This window comes from Symsagittifera roscoffensis, chromosome 6 (genome assembly GCF_963678635.1).
Source record: "Symsagittifera roscoffensis chromosome 6, txSymRosc1.1, whole genome shotgun sequence".
NCBI classification, from domain to species: domain Eukaryota; kingdom Metazoa; phylum Xenacoelomorpha; order Acoela; family Convolutidae; genus Symsagittifera; species Symsagittifera roscoffensis.
Window position 1 is genome coordinate 16380595 of NC_087067.1, and position 23224 is coordinate 16403818.

At 39.1% G+C, this 23224-nt stretch overlaps 3 protein-coding genes across 4 annotated transcripts in view; 2 read left to right on the plus strand and 1 right to left on the minus strand.

Annotated features, from left to right (window-relative positions):
- LOC134847913 (bifunctional arginine demethylase and lysyl-hydroxylase JMJD6-B-like) overlaps nt 1-23224 on the plus strand; it is a 500322-nt gene that overhangs the window by 471313 nt on the left and 5785 nt on the right. For both annotated transcript variants that reach the window (XM_063865193.1, XM_063865192.1), the window contains exons 2-5: nt 19832-19991; nt 21634-21817; nt 22069-22328; nt 22658-22935. In XM_063865193.1, coding sequence (XP_063721263.1) covers nt 19863-19991; nt 21634-21817; nt 22069-22328; nt 22658-22935 — 851 coding nt within the window. In that variant the 5' untranslated portion in view covers nt 19832-19862. The remainder of the gene's footprint in view (nt 1-19831; nt 19992-21633; nt 21818-22068; nt 22329-22657; nt 22936-23224) is intronic.
- Nucleotides 1020-14484, plus strand: LOC134847833 (2',5'-phosphodiesterase 12-like). The gene is made up of 5 exons (XM_063865060.1): nt 1020-1264; nt 1566-2059; nt 12798-12990; nt 13405-13573; nt 13819-14484. Exons 1-5 carry the CDS (start codon nt 1020-1022, stop codon nt 14362-14364), a joined length of 1647 nt encoding a protein of 548 aa, XP_063721130.1. The 3' UTR covers nt 14365-14484.
- Nucleotides 14530-19256, minus strand: LOC134847834 (uncharacterized protein CXorf58 homolog). Its single transcript, XM_063865061.1, has 7 exons — nt 18753-19256; nt 18055-18177; nt 17647-17898; nt 17219-17337; nt 16358-16517; nt 15792-15963; nt 14530-14735 (listed from the first exon to the last, which is right to left on the minus strand). Exons 1-7 carry the CDS (start codon nt 18966-18968, stop codon nt 14608-14610), a joined length of 1170 nt encoding a protein of 389 aa, XP_063721131.1. The 5' UTR covers nt 18969-19256; the 3' UTR covers nt 14530-14607.

Below are 23224 nucleotides of genomic sequence, written 5' to 3' on the forward strand. Positions count from 1 at the left end.
ATTCATTTAGATTAATTTTTCTTTATCAAATCGTCATTTAGATTAGTTTATTGTAAAAATCCTGACGATGTGCATAGTTGCGAAAACGTTTGAAATTTACTTTTTAGCAAAAATTTCTACAATTCATTTTTTGTAGTCTATTAGTGACTACGCGTATGGAATTGTTTCTTAAGTACGTTCGAGATTGTATCGAATAGATTGATATCGTTATTGTTCCGATAATTTAAGTTTTAATTGCCTAAAGTTATTACATTAGAGTTAAATGATTGTGAATAGTCAATCGACTGTGCAAGTTCTTCAATGAATTAAGTTTTGTTTACTTCGCATGTATTGTAAGATATAGTCAAAAGGTTGATTCTCTCTTTTTTATTGGACGCAGTTTTAAATGCAATCCAAAAAGTGATTTTCACTGTGCAGAACAATTAAGTCTTTGCGAAGTGTTGGGTTGAATTCTTGGGCACTAAAAACATGAGGCCGTCTTCTTTTGTTAGCCTGCTGGATTCGTCCGATTCGTCACATCTAATCGAAACCAATTTTTCACTATGTATAGCCCATAAATTTTACTCGTTTGAGTAATCTAAACAAGCTTCCGAAAAACCATAAATCATATTTTCACCAATCGGTGTTTCAGAGCTGAAGGTTTCCTGGCTATGCTACTGCAGTTAAGATGTAAGACTTTAAGGTAACTTTTATAGTTTTCTGGTTTATGTGAGATAAGATTAAATTCAATCAGTGGGAATCCAAATACTAGGAATCCAAAACAAGAACAACAACAATAAGAACTTCTTCACACTAAGAGCTACAACTGACTGAAACAATCTACCCAGCAAAAACATCAATTAGATCAAAGCAAAACTGGACAGACATTGGAATCAATTTACACGAGGTGGAGTGGATGAAACTTAGGAGCTGATCACCAGAGGCGATGCGCCAATTGATCAGTATATGAACTGAACTGAACTGAACCCCTTCTATTTTCCAGTCAATTCGATGTAAAAATCCTGTTTGCCTTTTAGATAATGGATGAACATCTATTGCACATATCAAGCAACAACTCAATCATTGAGGTTGAGTTCGTATATGATTCAAAGACGGTGTTGTTTTCGAGGCCATGCAAAGATTCAGTGAAGCAATTTTTGCAGAGATGTGAGATAAAATTAAGTTCTCCGCAGAAAAAGAAGAAGAAAAATTTTTCGGGCGATTCATTTTCTGACGTACCGGGAGTTACTTGTATTTTTCTTTCATCTGACCTCATCAAACTAAAGTGATCAATTTTTAATAAATTATTGGAAGTTCCAACATACTACTCGTTTTTTTTTGACTTTTTGATGCTTAATAGAAGATTATTTCAAGAGTTACCAGGCTGAGGGACTGATGGGAAAGACCCATTAGTTGATATTCATCTAAAACCCAATAAGTATTTACAACAAGAGTCAAAGAAAAACTTCAGTCATGAAACTTATAAATCAGAGATTCAAGATGTTTGTTAGACATGAAATCCTTTTTTAATGAAATTGTTTTTTTTAATGACTTCAAGTTTGGATGGAATTGATTACTTTAAAAAGCAATGACCTTTTACTGGAAAAGGTTCTCCTGGACGACAGCAATAAGTTCCAAATCAATGATATCGTGTACTCATTGGTTATCAACTTACCCAAAGTAGTGTCAGCCACTGTTTCATCACACGCAATGGCAACCTACTTGATCCAACCAACAGTTGAAACCCAATTTTCGTCACACTTTCAATGCAAGTGGTTTGTAGAAACGGAGCCTAGAAGTTATACTGAAGTTAGAGAGGGAAATGTTTACGAACCGCCCGTGCATTTTGTCAACAAGAATTTTAAGATTGAGATCACACCATTCCAAGAAGAAAGAAGAGGTAAAACTGTTACAGTGCTTAGCCAGGCGCCAATCCAGGCCCCAGTTGGAGAAACGCCGTTGACGGTTCGCCAGCAACTGACAATGATGACTTCACGTAACATCAAAAGTGACTTCAGGGTTGTCTCATACAATGTCCTGGCAGACTGTTACGTGTTCACTGAATGGGCTATGCGCAATAGTAGGTCCATTTTTACAGTTTAGTACAATTAAACTTTCCGCAGTAATTATATAGGTTTCTTGTAATAAGAAAAAATTACCACGAGGTTGTCGAGTTACAAAGGCAGAAAAAAGATGAAGGGCTGCGGTGAAAAATTTCAAATAAAAATAGTGATAAAAATAGTTAATTTTAAACAAGGGAAAAAAGTTGCACAGGTTTTGTGAGAAGTTTGACAATGGCAATACTTTTGGGTGATTCAGATTCCAATTTCAAATCGTAGTTTAGTTGTTGCTTTTAAATGATTTCTTTTGATTTTTGAGTTTTGAGTCTTTCAGTTTACTAATTTGGCGGCATAATCATGTCAAAAATGTGGTAAAATTAGGTTCGGCAAAGATTAAAGTTCAAATGTCGTAGACATAGCCGGGCCCATTTGCAGGTTGCAAATTAGAAAATTGTTCGTTGAAGCTGATGGTACGTCGTCGTTGATTGTAATGGTCATCTAGTTGTTAGCTGTCGTTGATCATGTTGGTCATCTAGTTGTTACTGTGGTCCAATACTCGCGAGAGTTTGACTGCTGGTCGGTGTAGAATCCCCCTGCTAGTTTTAATTTCGCAGGAGCGAACGATTCCGTCTGCACCTGGGAAAGTACGAAGTACCCGTCCCAGGGGCCAAAGACCTCGAGGCGTTAGGTCTTCCAGTATCCATACAAGGTCTCCTTGCTGAAGATTTTCCACTTGCTTTGTCCATTTCGTTCGGGTCGTCAAGGTTGGCAAGTAGTCTTTGAGGTATCTGTTCCAGAACTGTTGACTCAAGGCTTGAGCTTGTTTCCAAGTTTTCTTGTCCGTTGTGTGGCGAGGGAGAAACAATCCGGGAGGCAAATTGTTTGTTGGTCGTCCTAGTAGAAGGTGATTGGGTGTAAGGGGCTCGTCGTCGGTTGGGTCTGATGAGACGTGGGTTAGCGGGCGAGAATTCATCATAGCTTCAACCTCGCACGTGAAGGTTGACAGAGTTTCGTCGTCCAGTGCCCGTGTTCCAATGACTTTGTAGAAGGCAATCTTAAATGTTTTTATGAGGCGTTCCCATGATCCACCAAAGTGAGGAGCTGCAGGTGGGTTGAACTTCCAGGTTATTCCAAGTAATTGGCATTGATTGTTGAAGTCGTTGCTGTGTTGAATCTCAGAAAGGCTTTCCTGTAATTCCTTGTCAGCTGCAACGAAGGCTTTTCCGTTGTCAGAGAAGATGATCCTGGGTTTACCGCGTCTAGCGATGAAACGGCGTATGGCTTGTAGAGTTGAGTTTGTGTCAATTTGCTGGCATATTTCTGAATGAACTGCTCGCGTGACGAGGCAGGTGAAGAAGAGAACGTATCGCTTACTGTACTCGTCGTTGTTCCGCGTGGCAAAGGGTCCAAAGAAGTCAATTCCTGTTGAGTAGAAGGGGTAACTGTTTTCCGATAAAGGGAGTCGTTGTAGGGGTAGATCTGCCATCAGAGGCTTCACTGGTTCCTGTCGAAGGCGTCGGCAAGGTATGCATTGTCGAATAGTTTTCTTCAGATGCTTGCGTGATCTTATGATCCAAAAGTCCTGTTGAAGAATGCTTCGGGTGTGTTCCATTCCACAATGGGAATTTATTTCGTGTGTTTGCTTCATGAAGAGTTGTATTGGGTAGTTTTCTGCGTTCAGAATGACTGGATGTCGGCTGCAAAGTAGAAGCGGGGCTTTCTGTAGTCGTCCTTTGGCACGTAAGTATCCGTGATCGTCGATGAAGGGGCAAAGAGGTTGTAGAGGGCTGCGGGGTGGAATGTCAGATTTCTTTGTCAGGCATGCTATTTCCTTGGGGAATGATTGATTCTGTGAGTGTTTAATGATCCATGCGAATCCTAAGGTGAGGTGTTGAAGTGAGAGGTTCTGGCGTGTCTTCCTTTTGATGTTTTCTGCGAAGAGAAGAACATATGAAGTAACTCTGAGTGCTCTTGTCCAAGTGCTAAATCGGTTGAAGTCGATTACTGATGTTGGCGGTTGTGGGTCGTTGTCTGTCAGATGAATATCGGCTGTAGGTTGTGTTGGCGGGTGATTAGGCCAATCGGATGATGGTCTTAACAAGAAGTCTGGTCCTTTGATCCATCGTGAATCGGTAGTCATGTCACATGCTTTGTAACCACGTGTTCCGTCGTCTGCAGGGTTGTCTTTGCTGGGCACGTATCTCCAGTCCAGAGGAGATGTTGAGTCCATGATGAAATTCAGGCGGTTGGCAATGAAGATCCGGTGTCGTTGATTCGGCGAGTTTATCCAATGAAGAACTGTTGTACTATCTGTCCATAGTGTCGTACTGTCGATTCTTATGTCATGTTGTTCTTTGATGAAACGAGACAGTTTAGCTCCGTTAGTGGCGGCTTGAAGCTCGAGATTTGGAATTGTCATTCTGCTGATGGGTGCTACTCGGGCTTTTCCAATGACGAACTTGAGTTCCGTTGTGTCGTCGTCGTATCTGATTCTGAGGTAAGCAACTGATGCTAAGGCAAGTTCGGAAGCGTCGCTGAATACATGGAGTTGGGTTTCCAGTATCTTCGTTTCTGGTTTGAAGTAAGTCCGGGGCAGGCAGATGTCGTTGAATTGGCTTCGCTTGTCTATCCAATCGTTGAGGTCTGTTAAATGATCCATGTTTAGAGGTTTGTCCCATTGAGGTCCATTACTCCAGGCAAGTTGAAGTGATTGTCGTAGTCGAATTGTCAGTGGCATCGTAATTCCAAGCGGGTCAAAGATTGAAGAAGCAAACTTCAATAGTTTGCGCTGCGTTAAGTCCTTCTTGTCAATGGCGTGAAACTTCTTTGCTTCCACAAGAAAGACGTCCGTGTCTGGTTTCCATTTCACTCCAAGAACTCTTTCGAGGGGTCGTTCCTTCTTGGTGAGGCTGTCGTTGTTTTCCAAGTGGTTCTCGTTAACTGTTGTGAGGAATTGTTGAGAGTTTGAGGTCCATTTTGTGAGGTTGAAACCTCCAAGGCTGAACATCTTTTGAAGGTCGTTCATTAACTGTGTCGCTTCCGTCGGCGTTGAAACGGCTTTGTATAGGTCGTCCATGTATATGTTGCGTTTTGTGATTTGCTCCAAGGCTGGATATTTGTCGGCATTGTCCTTCGCACATTGTCGAGTGGCGTAGCAGGCAACACATGGTGAGTCGGTAGCTCCGAAGATGTGGCGGGTGTATTGGAAGGTTGTGGGTTGGCCCGTGTTGTCCTTCCACAGAAATCGCAAATACGGCTGGTCCTCTGGGCTCACGAAGACCTGCATGAACATTGATTCAATGTCGGCAGAAATAGCGATTTGGTCTTCGCGAAATCGCATAACGATTCCAGTAAGGTTTGTGAGGAGGTCTGGTCCAGTTAGTAGGTTGCTGTTGAGTGATACTCCTTTGTAGATGCTCGATGCATTAAGGACTCGGCGTACCTTGCCAGGTTTATTGATGTTTGTCACTGGATGATGAGGAAGGTACCATTTTCCTGTTGAGTCTTCATGGGAATCATCAACTTTGACTATGAAACCTTTCTGCAAGTCGGTGTCGATGGTCTCCTGATATTTCTGTGCCATCTCGGTGTTTCTCTTCAGTCGTCGGAGAAGGCTGTCGAGCTGCTTCTTGGCAAGCCATCTATTGTTTGGCAGTTGTTGTCCACGTTTCCAAAGCATTCCAATTTCGTAGTGTCCATTGGGCAAGCGAGTTGTTGAAGATTCCAAGATGCGGAGAGCTTCCTTGTCGTCTGTTGAGAGGCTGCGTTGGTCAGTTGAAATCCCTTCGGCGTCCAATTTCATCCATTCAGCTACGTGGCGAAAGAGTTTATCGTCTGTCGTGAAGTTGATTGTGTTGATGTCGTTGGGTGTCGCTGCATTGTCTCGTCCACAGAGAGACCATCCAAGTGGCGTTTTCCATCCAATAGGCACATTTTGTTTTGAATGGATTACTTCTGAAGGTGTCACGAGTTCGGCGAAATCGCATCCAATGATGATTCCGATTTCTTTCGAGGGCAGTGTGGCTATCCGAATGTGTTGAAGAGGCTCGTTTCTTTGGCAGATGGAGTTGACGAGTTCAGGGTTGAATTGGGAAAGGTTCCAATCCATTATGACGTCGATGTCATTTAGTTGAAATGGCTGCTTTTGCTGGTTGTAGGGTCCAATCGCAATCGTCATCTTTGTAGAAGCTGTGTCTGATGATGTCAGTGCTTGGTTTAGCTGGATGGTGTCGTCTAACTGCAGATCTGGTTTGAGTTGGAGGGCGATTGATGATTTAAGCAATGTCAGTTTGCTTCCACAATCAAGCATTGCATAGGCATGAACTGTATGTTTGCCATAAGAGATCGTTATTGGCAGGGTCGGAATGTGGCGAGTCGATTTCCTTCTGTTTATGCTGGTGCTGCAGTTGGTGGTGTCGTCATGTTGTCTGGAGTTCCGGTTGGCTGTCTCCCTTTGTGTCGTCGAGTTGTAGGTGCTGCTGTTGTGCAGAAGTGTGTGGTGTTTCTTACTGCATCCGTCCGTCCGGCAGGTTTGCGTTGATTGACAGTCGGCGAACTTGTGGGGGCTGAGGCTGTTGAAACATAGTTGTAGGTCCCTGGCATGCTGTAATCTGTCCTTTGGGTTCATTGCGATGAAGTGATGGCATTTTCCAAGGTACTGGCAATTGCGTTTCTCCGGGCAAAAATCTCGTCGTTGATCCTTTTGTCCAGATTTATGTTGCTGCTGGCTGCGTTGCTGGTTCCGGTGGTTCTGATTGGCGCGGTGATCCGATGGTCCATGTTGGTGGGTGTGACCGTTGGATGATGATCCTTGAGTGTTGCTGCTGTTGTAGTTGTTGTTGCTGCTGCTGTTTCTGGTGTTGTTGTTGTTGCTGTGGCTCGGCAAATCGCTGCATGCTTCGGCGTAGATGTTGAACCAATTGGTGAGGTCGATGAGTGATGGTTGTCTGATGTTGCATTGCAGATTGTATCTATTCCATTCTAGTCGGCAAGGGGTAGGCAGTTTTGACAAAACTGTTTGGACATTTGTCGTAGAGTGTAGATCGTGCTGGAATCCAAGTGTCGTGAATGTATCGACCATTGTCTGTAGGAAGTTGGCGAGGTCCTTGTAGCTTCTGGTATGTCGTAGATTGGGGCCGCTGATGGCGTCGAGTCGTCGAAGGAAGGATGTAACTATCTTCGTCGGGTTACCAAAGTCGTTTTCCAGTCGCTGAAGGGCTGCGTCATACGTTGCTCCATTGCATCCATATCCTCGGATAAGAGATTTTGCATCTCCGGATACAAGTTTCTGCAGATGTGTCATCTTTTCCGAGTTTGTCATGTCGGTGCTGTTGATGGTTGCGTTGAACAGTCCTATCCAATCTAACCATTGTTCAGGTTCTCCGTCGAATATGAATGGTTTGACAATGGGCACTGATTTCCTGAATGTCTTCGAGATCGTTTGATGATGGGTGTGGTCTGTCGGTGCTGTTCCAAGGTTGGCAGGAATCGGAGGAAAATAAGACGGCTGGTTTGGATGTGCTGCATGTTGATGTGCTGCATGTTGATGGACTGCATGTTGATGAGGGGGAGGTCGGTTGATATTTTGGTGAGTTGATCCTGTTGGTCCCCTGCAGCCTGCATGAGTGAAGGCTTTTGTTGATGATGTCGGCATGTTCGTAGGGTTGTATGCTGTCGTGGTTCCCAGAAATCCTTCCTGGTACGATCTTATGGCAGGTTGTGTACATTGGTGAGTCAGGGTCGGCTGGCTGGAGGTCCAATTTGTTGCTGTTCGTTGATCTCCTTGGTTTGTTGGCAGTAGTGCTGGTTGTGCTGGTATCGGTACTCCGTTGATGTTTGTGATACCCTTAGCTGTCGTCTGGTGTCCACTGAACACGTTGGTGGGGGGATGATTGGTTGAATTCTGATTTCCAATTGTCAAGATGGGTCTAAAGGCGCTATTCGGATTATGTGTCCTCTGTTGCTGACTTGGAGGCTGATTCTGTTGTAGGCTTGAAGGCTGGTTCTGTTGTTGGCTTGAAGGCTGGTATAGTCCATGTGGGGGGCTAGCTGTCTGGGGAGCAAGAAATGGGTGTGTGATTTGCTGTCCAATCATTTGACTCTGAGCTGCTTTTGAAGTTGCTGTCGGAAGAAATATTGGCGCTGAAACATTTCTTTGTTGGGTTGCTGGTGCGTTCATCTGCTGATTGAAAACTTGGATTTGAGTTCCAGGGTTGGAGTGTGGTGACGTTTCATGAAGTTGAGCTTCTGAGTTCGGTCTTTGTCCCACTGTTGCTGTCAATTGCTGATTGTCGATTTGGAGTTGAGTTCCATTGTTCAATTCTATAGTCGTTCCTTGAAGTTGAGCTTCTGGGTGGTTCGGCTGAAGGTTTGAACTTTGTGACAAGTCGGCGTTCGACTGCTGCAATGAGAGGTTTGACTGAAGATGGAGGTGAGTTCCATGGGCAGTTTGAGTTCCAAGAGTTTCTGTTTTTTGTTGATGAATGCGATGATCCAAGGTATTGGCGTCGCTGTTAGATCCGGGGCGAAGTAGGAGTCCTGAATTGTCCTGGGCGGAATTTGATCTGTGGTTTGAAGTAGCGTTTAAGCTTGCTGGCAATCCTGAAAATTGTGGCAAATCGTCCGGGGTGTCCTGGTCTATGGTGACGTTTTGTGTAGTGGTACTACGGGTTAAACTTTCCGTTTGGCGTCGAAGGGGAAGATTTTTCAAGGCTTGTCGTATTATTGAAGGCGTCGAGACGTTGCTGGCTACTCGTGATGAGTTTAAAGAAGACGTGGCAGTGTTGTTGAGGGTACGCTCGTATCGTTTTGATCGTAGTTGGATCGTTCGGTACAAAACTTTCAAAGTTTTCAATCGTTCAATGATTGAGTCTTGCTGGTCCGTTCCGGTGTGTATTATCTTGACTGCTTCGTTATTGGCATCGTCAAGCAAGCTCTTCAATTCCGTTAAGAAATCGTTTATGATCTGTACTTCGTCGGAATCGCTTATGGCTTGGTTAATTGCTTTTGCTAAAATTTCTACGTCTGTTTCTATGACTTTAAAAACAGCATCATAGGTTGAATTCATTTTTAATTGACTTTGTCTCCTAAACTTAATTCACTTTTTGACGTGTCAGACAAAAATGTAAATGGCCAATATGTAATTCCTTTGATTACATGGATATGAACAAACTATTCCGTCGTCTGCAGGGTCGCCTGCATGGATTACAGGATATGAACAAACTATTCATGTCGTAGACAAAGTTTAAATAAAACGAGCGTGATTTCACACTCGATCACTCTGAATTATCGAGTGTGAAATCATTCTTCTCTGAAGTATCCAGAATCGCACGGAAAACCCATCAAAATCTTTGCCTTCTCAAACTTTCAATTGTGGTTGGAACAACAATAGTGTTGAAACAACACAAATTGTTTTTCAAACCGTCAAATTGTGAGTGTCTTGCAACTCAGATTTACGCTTGCGATTAGCAATTGTTACCATATTGGACAGTATTCCATGTGAACAATAGAATCGCTGAATCATTTCGAATGTTTGCTTGATTATAAATTAAAAATCCACTTCTTTGGTAGACTTAACTTTGTGGTAACGTCTAGGCCCGGGAAAACAAATTTCCTCCGTTATTTCCTCCGTTCGAATCCTGCCAGGACCTGTTTTTTTGGCAAACCTTCCGTTCAAATTAAAATTATTCGCCTATCGTTGGTAACAATCTAACGATTCCATATACAAAGTATCGAAAACAACTCGACTTTCATCTCGCATAGAGAAACTTCGTTGGCGTCAGTTCGGCCATATTCTTCTTGAGCCTGACACTTCACTGCCGAGAATTTCCCTGTACTTTGCTGTCGTTAGTAGAAAGCAATTTCCAGGGAAAAAAGGGCGGCATCAAAATAATTAACTAGAACTTCTCAAGCATGGTTTGTCCAGACGACAAATTAAACTTGAAACTGAAGCAGATATTCAACTGGTCACGCGTCTGATCGCAAATTTTGGAACTGGTTTAATGATTTGGGTCGACTGACCAGAACTTTACGTGGTCATGCCGCGTTTAGTTTTGTTAACAGTAATTGTTGATGATGTTCGTTTGTCTGTTTTGTCGGTTTAGTTGCCACAGCGCCGATTTCTCTGACAGTTTAAGAAAATTTCACTATCGTTTAGTCATTTGGTTTTTTCGTCTAAGTTGATAAAGTAACCAACTTCTGACAATTTTTGCGCAGAAAACTTTTTCTCGCTGAAATTTAATAGCTGGGGTTTGATTCCTGAGGTTTTTCATTTCCACTTCAAATTCATTTTTTTGCTAAACTTAAGGCAAATTGCTCACACCGAGAATAAGTTAGTAATTATCGGTAAAAACGTGAACGAGTTGTGGTTTTAAAGGTGGATTTTAACTGTTATACTTGCGAGAGCATGTCTCTATAATCGGGATCAAGACTTTTTTTCGCAAACAACTTTTCTTTGCCTTTGCAATAATACAAATTTTCTACTTGCTTTGTTACTTTCAGGTTCTTTCCCACTTGGCTCAGAGGTAACGCCGTCACTTTTGCACACTAAGGCTCTGACTCCCGACCGGACTTGTAAAAAATTTGATAGATACCGACATCCACGCCATCAGCATAGGTTTCGCCTACACTCTGCTCTAGTTTCTCTGCGTTTTTGCAATCATCGCCATATCCGAACTGATTTACTCTTGTTGTTTCCGTGTTGCCGCACGTTAAGTCTGACAAAGCTTGCCAAAATTATCAGTGAAACAGAGTTGATTGATTGTCCATTAGCTTAACTCTTTCAAAAAGGTTATGAGTTGGATGCGGATTTCATGCGCTAGGGGCGCTCCGTCACTCGCCATGTAACAAAGCTGATAGCTTTGATACCTTTGTTCAAAACGCCATTTCAAAAATTAATTTTATTTTATATTCAGCTGGTAACCGGTCTTGATGTTTCTTCACAAAGTTAGTGATCCTATTAACGTGTAAAATATCAACAAGAATAGCCGGTTATTGTTCAAACAGAACAGAATGTTTCGTCCTTATAGTCTTGAAAAATACAAATAAGTTCATTTTTTCAAATTAAACTCATTTGTTTCTGCGTGGTCTGATAAAAAGATCTGAATGAATAATAAAACTTAGGTATTTGCGACAGTCATAGTAAAATAGGTCAATCGGAAACAGTGTTTGTCAAAAAATGACTAGAAAAGCGAAACAAAAATTAAATTCGAAAAAAAATCAATAAGTTCTTGGTTCCCAATTTCTAAAAACTAACTTGACTCGAGTTAACCTAGTTGCTGACGGCTTGAGTTAAGCATAAATAAGCTATTGCAATCTAAACGCTCACCTTATTAGCTCGACATTAGATCAAAAATTAAACATTTCAAACCGGTTTTTCCAGTCTGAATTTTCTTAAACTCTTTTTCAAGGTGGTTCGAATCACGACTCAAGTGTTTTTAATATGATATATCCCTTGAGCCCAGTTAGATGATTATTTGTGATACCTGAGGTTGCATGGAAAACAAAGAATAACACACTAATACCAAGTTTTTTCTTAAATGATTGGAAGAAAAAGTTGAGAATAGTTCATAGTTCAGCAATGGAATGTCACTGGCCTTGTTTTGTTTCATTATGTAGGCAATTGAATTTTTTGTTCGACTGAAATTGAATGGTCGGACTATCATTTGTCTACTCGAGTTTTTTCGGCCTAGTTGCGACATCACAGTTTTTGCTTGTACTGTTAGCAAGTTTCGTTCTTGTTGCAAGTGCAAGTGTGTTCATTTTAGTTTCAAGAGGGACTTAGAACTTAAGATTTTTTGCAAATAAAATTTTTAAATAAGATTTTCGAAGCAAATTTAATATTCAAATGTCTAGCATGTTTGCCGAGAACGGAATGCTATCGAGACGAATAGACGACAATGTTTGTGTTGTATCTCAAGTTGTGAGAAACTCCGCTTCGCGTATGTGTTAGACTTAATTCTAAAATTCTTTGGAATTCTGAAAGTAAACTATCTATTTATTCAGTTTTTTTAGATTGGGCTAGTTTTTTCAGAAGTTCTTTTTTTTAATTCAGAGCTTTCAGGTGATTATTTTTTTTTCTTCGAATACGCAACATTTTTTTTGTTTTGGTGAGTTCGCTGACAGTTCCAAATTGCTGCTCTTTACTTTTTTCGAAAATGGGTTCCCCAGCGGACAGTTATCGAATTGGGGTCGTGTTATATAGAAAAATTGTCAAGCATAAAAGTTTGAAATTTAACGAGCTTTAAAATGATATAGTTTTCTTTCCAAGATTCGAAAGGTGAAAAGAGTTTAAAAAAAAATTTTTTTTTGGTGCCCTTCAGTTCTATGACCATTTTTTAACCGTTTGTCGGCATTTTTTTCTATTTTATGTTATTTTATTCTTCCACCTCTGACCGTAACGCAGATAAAATACCGTCACACAGTACAAGCACATCCGAATTCAAAGTTCTTTATCGTACTGAGTATTCGTAACAGAAGTTTCGTAACCTTTTAAAAAACGACGCCCTCTTTTTCAAAATTTTTTCTTAAATTGAGCTGATTGCAATGAAGACTTCGGTTTACTTGGTGTGATTCATGTAGTTTTATTTGGTTGTTTTTTCGCGCTCATGTTTGGCCATTTTTAATTGCCAATTACTGCTGAAAGTTAAATCAACAACTTGTGGGTGATTATGAAAGAAAAAGTATATAGTTTTTTCAATTTCTTAAATCTTGTAAACCTATACCAAACATATATGTGTGCTTGAAAACAGTACGTTTTAGTGTACCCACAGTGTCCTAAATACATCCTACCTATGGAGTATCGCAAACAGATTCTCTATCGAGAATTCACAGATTACTCTGCAGACATACTGGCTCTTCAGGAAGTCGAGGAGAAGTTCTTCCAAAATGAACTGCTTCCATTCTTCGAAACAGTAGGAATGACGGGAGTGTACTCCACGTTGAATGCACGGAGGTTAATTTCATATCAATTTCAAATGGGTCGAGAAACAACTAGAGCAATTTTTGATTTTCTTTTCTTAATTTCATTGGTGAAAAGTGAAAATTTTTTAATGTGAATCGAAGTAATTCATTTATTGCGTACAGCCAGGAAAATCTATTTAAACCGCTGGAATTTATTTTATTAAAAGTTTAGTTTTTTTCGTATCCATACTCTTCAGTAAGATGACAAATACTATCCAGAATCGAGACCAACCAGAATCGAGACAAGAAAGAAAACTTACGAAATAAATAATGAATAATTTCGCTAGTTTGCCCTGGTCTCGATTCTGATTGGTTAATATTGTATGTTTCTACTTACTCAAGAGAATGAATACGCGGTTGTCTGGTTTCTGCTACGTAACCTTTCAAATCGATGTGTTTAATTCAGAAGTGACGGAGAGGCTTTGATCTACAATAAGAACCTGTTCGATTTGCGTGAGTCGAAAACCCTATCCATGAACGAGTCTTGCTATGACAGTGAAGTGCTCACTATATTCTTGCGTATCTGCTCCCATGATTTGAGAGAAGACTTCTTGTGTCGAACAACAACTTTCCAAGTAGACCTTTTGAAAATATTTTGTGATTTCTATTGCAAAGCCTAAGGAAAGTTTCAATTTTGTGTAATCGTAGCAATGAGTTGATTTTAAAATGGTCGGCAGTTTTTCAAAAACGCATCGATTTGCAATGATTGCTGAAATTTATGTAAAATTGTAACTATATTTTGAAAATAAATCGACATTTACTCTGTTTTTTAAAAAAAGAAATATCGCCTTAAACTTTCTATCAACGTTTGTCTTTGTAGTACTGCTTGCTTGAAATGAAGAAGAGATCCAAGTATGTGCTGGTCGTGAACTCTCACTTGGCTGCCAAGCACAACTTCGATGTTGTTAGACTTCTGCAGACAGCAACTGCTGCTCATTTTGTCAAGTGCAAGAGCGAACAGATTTGTGCTGATTTGAATATTTCCAAAAGTAATTTGGCAATTTTTTTGTTGGGAGATCTTAACTCAAGCCCTGACGCGTTTGCAACACGATACATGCACAAAGAGGTTTTAGACATCGAGGAACTGGATCCGATGTCGGCGGGAACCCAATTTACACTGCAGTTACCCGAAGACTTGGTTTCTATGGAAAGTTGTTATCCTAGATGGAGTATTGAATTCACGAATATGGTTTTTAATTTCACCTCAACTTTAGATTGGATTTATTACAACCGAGATGTGTTGGAGTGTGTAAATAAACTCCCAATGCCTTCGCTGGAGTCTGTAGCTTCTTACGGCGGCTTACCGAATGTGGGTATGGCATCTGACCATTTAGCTTTGGTTGCGGATTTCGCATTTATTACATGACAGTAAAGTCTGGGTGCAAATATTGGAATTAAATTTTATCGCGAGAGTTATTTTGTTTATTGTGATACTTAAATGTGAATTAACTTGCCAAATAAAATGTAAAGTTTCTGTCAATGAAAATAGTTCTATTGATCTGCATTCTTTCTCCAAATAAGGCAAAAGAAGTTAACTAATTGAGGTTTAATTAAAAGTGAACTAATCATTTTCATGCTTAATTTCTAACAGTAGGTCAATGTTCAGTTTTCAAATGTCCATAGTTCTTTCGAAGCTCAATTCTTGGCTCCACTTGAAAAGTTGCTCCGCTTCCTCCTCCCAGTTTTCCTCTATACTCACAAAGGTGTTCTGTTTCGCTCTGGTCCTCCCAGTGTCGCCTGATTTTCAGACCAGGGTGAACAAAGTTCAATTTAGATATTCTTAAGCCTCTGTTGTTGAGGAGATACTGTTCGTGCCAGGAAGTCATGAATTTTTAGTCCATACTCATTTCAATCTGACAATTTCGTCAAAAGTCGTTTTGATACTACGCAACCAATAAAATGAAAATGGCGCCAGGCTGTTTATTAAGAGACGGTGAATGTAGTTCAGACTCTTATATAGGTCGCGGTGATTTTTTTTTGGAAAGTCTTAAAATTTGTTCAGGCTCAAGTTTACTTGATCGCGGTTTGACTTTTGATTTGTTTTTAAGTTCCGTTCACTTTTGTGTTAAAAGGAGGGCAAACTCCACTATTGAATAATAAAAATGTAAACGTCACGAAAAACGTGATCGACTTCTAGTTTCGAAAATGGAATTTAATTATCAGGTTTCCCAGCGAAATAGAAATTTTACCTATTGATCCAGTTTTTTTCAAATTGGGTTAAATTTATCAAAAAAAGTGCCAATCATAAATTGTTCTGAAAGTTCAAAGAGCTTTAAGGCCTTTGTTTCGTGGAAAACCGAAAGTTGAGATTTTTTTTAAAAAAAAAACAAGCCAGTATTTTGGTTCTGTTTTCTTGCGCTCATTGAGTCTTTTCTAACTGTCTGTTGGATATGTTTTATGCATTTTCTATGCCTTTTTTGGTTATCGAATTAAAGTATTCTTTAAAAATCATAAAAGCCAACTAATCATTTTCATGTTTTAGCACAAAAAAGGTTTGTCATTGAGAGTAGAATTTTCCAGTTGGTCAAGTTTTGTGGGTAATATTCAAGACTATGCTTAGTGATTTTTGTTGGTATGCCTACTTAGATAAAGTATTTAAAAAGATCAATCTGTCCCTTTCTCACAAATTTGGCATTCAGTTTTAAATTTTAAAAAGACCTTGACATAATTTTTGTCTCAAAAAAGCTTGCATGTAAATATTTCTGAAATTGGTTATTTGTGAAAATTGATTCTGATTGCTCCAACTTTTTGCTAAACCCTGTAGTATTGTGATATGTAATCCAATTTGGTCACCCTGGTCTAAGCTGTCTCCTGAAGCCCCCCTCAAGTACATTTGTCGCATGTTATGTGCCCTCTCTTTGGCTTGTTTACTCCCCCGGGAACTGTTTCTGCTCCTATCACTCTCAAGCACATGTGCACGGGCAGTGGTCATTTTGGCGGGAGATATTGGCGTTTGAGGGGGTACCTTGAAGAAATCAGGTGAATTAGTTGGTCCATGCGTGATATAGGTGACGCTTTTTTGTTTAAATGTGTTGTTTTAACCTGGAACTTGGGAAGAACGCCGAATCGAAATAAGTAAGCTAAACGAAAACTGGAAGAAAAACAAATAGGTTTTTTAGGACATAGATCAAGAAACGGAAAATATCTGATTGGTCCAAAAGTCGCGTTAGTATTTTTTTCTGACTGAAACCAAGTTAGTTTGTCAGAATAGTCATTACTAGTTCGTTCAGAGTTTTAAAAATCCTGTTAGGCGAGGAGACATTTCTTGGACAGTCATTTGAAATCGTATGCGAAAAGTTAATGTCGACAGTATTGGCGGTGGTAGCTGCAACTGAATGTAAAGTCTAGATAAATGATACCTTCATGTGTGAGATGACATTAGCTTGTTCCATCTCTTGAGCTACTGTGTTTGGGCGTGTGAGAAGGCGGGGGATGTTGTCCCGCAAGTGTTCTGATATCTCGTGACCTGTTTCCAGGAACTCCATCAGATCGTAAAACACAGTGTACCTCGGAATCTCCCTGAAATACAGGCGAGATCTTTTAGTTTGCACATTACATATATAGTTAGTCCTAAATATTAGACTAGTCGAAATGAGCAATTAATCCAAGTGATTGTTCATTAATCATTTTGAGGTGAGTCAATCAAAATCCAATTTAGATTGAATTTTTCCGAACTTACTTTGAAGTAATTCAATTTCAATGCTAAAATCTGCGAGGAATTTCAAAAATAGAATAATTTTTGAAAATGTTTTATAAGTTGGAGTAAGGCAACATTGATCAGTGAAATTGATGGCAATCTGGCATTTATTAGACTTATCTGGTCACACAAGCTAGCCTTGTATTATAAGAGCAGTTCTTTTTTCAACCAACGTTAGTCTGAATTTTCTGTATTCAATTTTTTGCGCTCTTTTTTTGAGCGGCGGGAGATCTGCGGTTCAAATCCGGTAGTCTCCAAAGCTGACGAAATTTATAGTTGAGTTTCTTTCAGATCGTATTTTCAGTTTTTAGATTTCCTTTCCCCGTGTTTAGTTGCTCGCAGTTGTAAACAATCCCTCCCGTTGCAAGAGCAGTCTAGTATTAGATTAAATATTCGGATAAATTCAGGTTTCGCTAAGAAGACTCGTTCTTAACCAGATACAAGGTAGGGAAGGGGGTGTTGCTAAGTGTTTCTAATTTTGTTAAAGATCATAATTGACTGTGGAAAAGTAAAAGAGTAGTACGTTAGAGTAAGTCTTCGCCAGTGGTTTTCCCTGCCCCCCATGTGACTGGGCAGTTCGTCCAAGTCCGACTGCAGTCGCCAGTAGTCCTTCACACTCACCACCTCCTCCATGTCCCAAATCTGTCAGAAAATAGAGAGAATGTATTTTCCTTTTGTGAATTAATCAAACGTCGAATAAGGAAAAAGACGAGATTTGGAAAACACACAATGCAAATCATCATAAGACACAGTAGAAGTAGAAATTTCCAAATTGTATTTTGTAAGAAAAAACTAAAAACTGGTGTGCGTCAGGTAGAGGTTTTTTGACTGGAAATATGCCTGTAACTTTGAGCAGCGCTAGGAAGACCGTATTTGTGAAACTGCACCTTTAAATACTATTAACTTGCTGGAAAAACGTATTTAATAATGATGATGATGAAGCTACTGTACTTGTTTTTTGTCGAAGTGGTGAGCGTCTCTGAGCATCTGGTCGACGAACTTCCGCTGGCCCATATTTTTCAGACAGTCCCTCGAGGCATCACTCGCAGGTCTGATGCAGTTCTTACCACTCAACATGTTAGCCTTGGTTGTCATGAAGATCTTGAACACGACTATAGGGGGAAACTCGGTGCCAGTGAAGCGGAACCGTATCCTGGCCTTCATTGCGGGGTCTCGAATCAGCTCGGCCTCGTGCGGAGACACCTGGACGTTTATTGCACATTAAGAAAGCAAAAGTTGGACCTTAATCTGTTTTTTTTTCTTCAGAATTTAGAAAATTTTTGGAGCGCGCTTCGAGCTCGTATTTTTTTTGCTTAAAAGAATTTTATTGTACTAAATCAATATTGATTGATTTTGTACCTTTTTGAGAATGTCGTAGCTGAGAGACATCTCGGCTGCCCTGACGGAGTGTTTGAGAAGAAGGAACATCTGTTTGTCCCTCCAACGCCACCAGTAGTTCTGGATCCGCCGGGCACATTCGTCCTAAGCAAGAGTCCTAATTAGGGGGATAAATGGATGGTTAATTTAAGTAGATTAAAACGCAAGTAGCGTGATGGGGCTGTTAACTTGTCGCCGATTTAATTTTTTTCTATACTGTGCAGAAAATACATAGCATAATAATCGTCGCTTAATTTGGTCGGATTCTATGATAAATATAGTTTTATGTAGGTATCATGTAAGTGGGTACCTGATGTCCTTATTTCTGATTCGGACCTTCTTAAAAATCGTTCTAAAAAACTGATGATTTGAAAAAAAATCTATAATTCACAGTTGTCTTTCAAGGGCTTTTGTTCAATTGTGAAAAGTTCTAAAATACATGAAACAAATATTTCTCAAAATTAATACACGCGAAGAAGGGCTTCTAAAGTAAGTCCTAAAGGGGGAGATGTGTTTAATAGACCCTCCGATTCTTACTTTTTGATTCAATCTTGCTGGCTGTATGGTAAACATTACTATTACTAGTATTCTAACGCAGCCTATAAAGGGCGTGCCATCACGATTTGAATTTTAATCACAACCTAAAAAAATATTTAATGGGAGAATATTTTAATTCTTGCCTTGTCGTCTTCATTGGAACCAACATTCTTGTCTGTTCCCGACTTATTATTCGCGTCGTCATTTTTGTTGCCAGTTCTGGTAGGCGCTCCGGATCGCTCGTTTTTCTGCACTGTTCTGTCCCTAGTGCTAGTTTCAGGTGTAAGTGGGGAGGCATTGGGAAGCTTAATTGTAATCTGAGACTTCTGTCTGTCTTCAGTGAAAGATGTTTCAGCCATACAGAATGAAATAAAATTTTATTGATATTTATAAAGTAAAATAGCTAATCTGAAAACAATTTTATTGACGTATATGAAGAAATTTTTGTATATTGCTTTATACCGACCATCATTTGAAAGCAAATCGAATGTAATTTTTTTTTGGTTTATGAAAATATAATGGTATAAATTAGACCGACCATGTGAAGCCAGTAGTTTGGTTATTTATGAAATCACCTGTGTTAAAAGCGTGTGCGTTTTTATACCGTGATCAGTAAAACGTTTGCGTCAACGTGACGTGAGCTTAATAGTTGAAGCGAATATAATATTGATATTTAACTGAATGACCAAACAAATTTTGTCTATCGTATACAGTTAAAAATGATGAATATGTTTTAAGAATGTGCGTATTACTTCTTACTCGGCATCTTGCTAGCGCTCTCCTTCCAAATTAAATTTTTCTAAAATATAAAATCCATTGTTTGGCAATGGGGCTATAATCGGAAAGAATACATAATTTTAACCATACTATAGTTCAGGGGAGGATCTAGGATTTTCTCGAGGGAGGGGGGGGGGGGTTCGAAAATTCTGTCGATCTGTTTTTGGGCTGACCAAATTGATTTTTCCGAGCTCTCCCAAAATTTTTAAAAATCAGGCATTTTTTGGAAAATTTTGACCAAAGAGTTGCGTTTTTTCGGCGCGCGCTCCCTCAAATATAACTTAAACGTTTTTTGCGTGGAAATGATCAATATATGAGCTGTTTAGCTCATCGCCCAGAAGCGTTGGCGAGTACTTGGTTAATTTATGCGAATATGTTTTTTTTGTATGTAATACTGGCGTGGATGCTCTGCGTTGTTATTATGATCATGTTCGAATTGTTTTTCAGATTGGTGCTAATAGTATTTCTGTCCAAGCATGATGTTTAGAACGGCTCTGCAGAAGAGATCTTCCCCGCCCAGTACAAAGAACCAACCAACTAAAGAAGATTCCTCACATCTTAACACTAAAGACAATATCATCAACAACAACCATCTCTCTTCTCAAGTGATGAGCGTTTTGATACATACATTTCAAAACTTCTAGTAAAAATGTTAAGTTGAAAGTCAACAGGCCTTCATGAACTTTAAAGAGGTTTTACACAGGTTTTATTACATCAATAACACTTGTGTAATAGGATCAGTTCACTTTGAATTTTCCACTTAAATTGCAACTTTCTTGATCATTTTTTGCGATCAATTTTTTCACGCTGTTTAATTTCGGTTTGGTGCTATCAAATAGTCAGTGATGCCCAGCAAAAAGATATCAACCGATTTTTTAACCATTAACTATTTAAAATGCTTTTGACCAAATTCGTTTAACCAATTTTGCTTATAAACAATGATAAAACAATGCTAAAATCTGTCAAACTAATTGTAAATGATTTATAATTTAAAGGTAAACGCCCGTTGAAATTTTTGGACGTTAGCAAGTGTATTAAATTGAGGGAACATTACTGAGAGAAGGTGAAAAATTTCAAGGTTCCTCGGCCAAGGTTGTTAGGTTAGATAAGATCTGCTTTGAACCAAACAAATTGTTTATTGGTTAAATCATTTTAACCAACCAATTTTTCAAACAATTGGTTGAACCAATTGTTAACGGAAAGTTATATTGGACATCACTGCAAATAGCGTTTGACTTTCAGCTCATCGATAGTCAAAAGTTTAAAAAAATCATAACATTTAATAATTTTTTCTGTTTCGTTAAGTAGCTGGACGCCTTTTGTTCCGACCAATGAAAAGGGGAGGCACTTGGTATTCCGATGTGTTTTAGTTTTTTTTCTTTTTTGTTTTCCACGCAAACTCATGTACCTCAATTAATCATTAGAATAGTTCTATATGTCGTCAGATATATCTTATTAAAGACCTTTAGCCGTGGTTCGAACGACTGAAAAACAATTTTAAAAAAATTGTCCTTGTATTGAGAAAAACCCGCTTAAGTTTTTTGAGCATTAGCCTAATTTCGAGCGAGTAAAGAAAGTGCTCGAGTAAGCAACGATATTTTTAATTATATAAAAGTTGGTCATTTTGGCTGGCAAAACGTGACTTTAATAAGCGAAAACTAGTTTTGGAAGCTTAATTTAGGGCTTCCGTGGTAATTAAGTTATCAAAAAAATTCAAAAAGTTTGTGCAAAATTAGAAACTTTTTTGAAGATTCTTTTGATTGTTTGTTATTTTGAGAAGTTAAGTGTTGTTGATAATGCCTAATTGACTCTCTTTATACACGTTTGAGTAGTTCTTTCATCACGCAAAAGAAAATACTCTAATTTGAAGAAAAAAGCTTTTTGTAGATTTTGTATGAATGTGGTCGGAACATCCTGTGCTACTTGCACAGCAACTGGTTATCTTTGTTCAATTATGGCAATGTTTTTTCGGTTTTGAAATTTTTGGTCCTTTTTATTCAGGTTTTGACGATATCCATTTGGATTTAACTGTAACTTGGCGCATTGCTTTTTAAATTCACTTGAATAGCAACTATCTTTTGGAAATAAGTTCATTTTTTGAGTTTTTATTACCTTTTATAGCGCAAGTGGTGCGTAGCTTAGCTTTGCTTCTTTTTTTTCAGTTGTAGCCAGTAATAAGGTTAACCCTGTGAAATTGCATTTTTCTTTCAATCATTCTAATAAAAATCTCATCCTTGACCTCTTTAGTCCGATTCATCGGAAGACAGGTGTAAAAAGGCGGCATCAGGAGACACCCAGTTGAGAAGTCAGAGTAATGAAGTCCGAAATGCATCTAAGAGGAAATTCGAACAAGAGGACAGAAACTGCATCAAGAGTCCAGGCCGATTGGCGAGGAAGAGGATCCGAGATGCAAAGCACCGAGCTAGATCAGGTTAGGATAGCGAAAAGAGCTCTAGAAAAGAAATATCAATTTGAACTATCAGAATTTTTTCTGGTGTAGGTTTTTATTGGGTTCTTGTTTGAAATTGGAATTTCTAACCTCAATTTAATTTTGAAATAAGATTTATTATTACGTTTTATGCTGTTTAACGACATTTTTTTTTCTTCTTAATGCAAAACTTTAATAAAGAGTGTTCTTAAAGGGCCATTAATTGCAATTTATATCTTGTTTTTGTTTTTTAGAGCTTGTCACCGGAGATCTATTCAGTGCAGAGCGCTATTACTGCACCATGGATTTGGAAAAATTTAGGACAAACTTCACAAACAGCCTTGACAAATTGCCCCTGGAAATATCGAAGGAAATGCTGCAGGCGAGACCTTATGTAATTGACAGGATAGACGGAAGAACGCTTACTGAGTTGGAGTTTTTTGAGAGATTTGAGAAACCAAAGATACCTGCAATATTTACACACCTAATAGATGACTGGCCAGCTTATCAGGCAGTGTATTGTAGTGTTATTCTTAGAATCGTGTAAGCAATTCAAGGATTTTTTGTGAAAGGGTGAGCGATGTTAAACACGGGCGAGCTATGCAGCTCTTTTCATATGCAGCTAATTACATGCAATTTTTTTGGGTTATTTTTCCAGATTAAAATAATAATAAAATTAAAAAGTTGTTTCTAATCTAATTGATTTAGATGGAACGAAAACACGTGAAATTATTGAATGATAATAGATTGGGAGGGCTCTTTTAGACCTGAAAGTCCCTTAAATGATTTGAGTTTTCGAACAGAAAATTCCTGAGTATTTACACAATACACTGGTGCTAGGAGAACGCCAAATGGTCCAGTCTTGCCTGGTTAGATCGGAAGTTCAGAAACCAGAAGTTCAAATGTGGAGAAGATGACAGCGGCTGTTCTGTCAAGATCAAAATGAAGTACTACCTCCAATACATGACATCTACTGTCGATGATTCTCCTCTGTACGTGTTTGATTCGAACTATGGAGAACACCCGAAGCGGAAGAAGCTGTTGAATGACTACAAAGTGCCCCATTTGTTCCAAGAAGATCTGTTCCAACACGCAGGGGAGGGAAAGCGACCGCCCTATAGGTTAATTTATTTCAGATATTTAAGCCAGTTAGAAGAGTGTATTGAATAGAAAGTTGGTCTCAGATTTTGGTGCATTGATAGCGATTGTGCCCGATATAATTGCGGTTTCAGATAACTCGTACGCTGCTGTTATCGAAGTTAGCGTTTGGAATATAGCCATAGCTTAGTTGACCTCAAATAATGAACCTCCGGTTGAGGCCTCTGGCTGGTTCTCTTAAAAATGGCAAACCTTTTCTATACTAAACTGATGCTTATTATTTCAATCTTTTTTTTATGTTGTCGGACGAAA

What these genes read in the sequence shown, in the direction of transcription:
- LOC134847833 (XM_063865060.1), top strand. Translation starts at nt 1,020, where the DNA reads ATGGATGAACATCTATTGCACATATCAAGCAACAACTCAATCATTGAG. An exon ending in TCTGACCTCATCAAACTAAA is followed by an intron (nt 1,265 to 1,565) that starts GTGATCAATTTT and finishes TACTTTAAAAAG; the next exon opens with CAATGACCTTTTACTGGAAA. An exon ending in TCCACGTTGAATGCACGGAG is followed by an intron (nt 12,991 to 13,404) that starts GTTAATTTCATA and finishes TGTTTAATTCAG; the next exon opens with AAGTGACGGAGAGGCTTTGA.
- LOC134847834 (XM_063865061.1), bottom strand. Translation starts at nt 18,968, where the DNA reads ATGGCTGAAACATCTTTCACTGAAGACAGACAGAAGTCTCAGATTACA. An exon ending in GCTACGACATTCTCAAAAAG is followed by an intron (nt 17,899 to 18,054) that starts GTACAAAATCAA and finishes ATAAACGTCCAG; the next exon opens with GTGTCTCCGCACGAGGCCGA. An exon ending in ACCACTTCGACAAAAAACAA is followed by an intron (nt 17,338 to 17,646) that starts GTACAGTAGCTT and finishes ATTTTCTGACAG; the next exon opens with ATTTGGGACATGGAGGAGGT.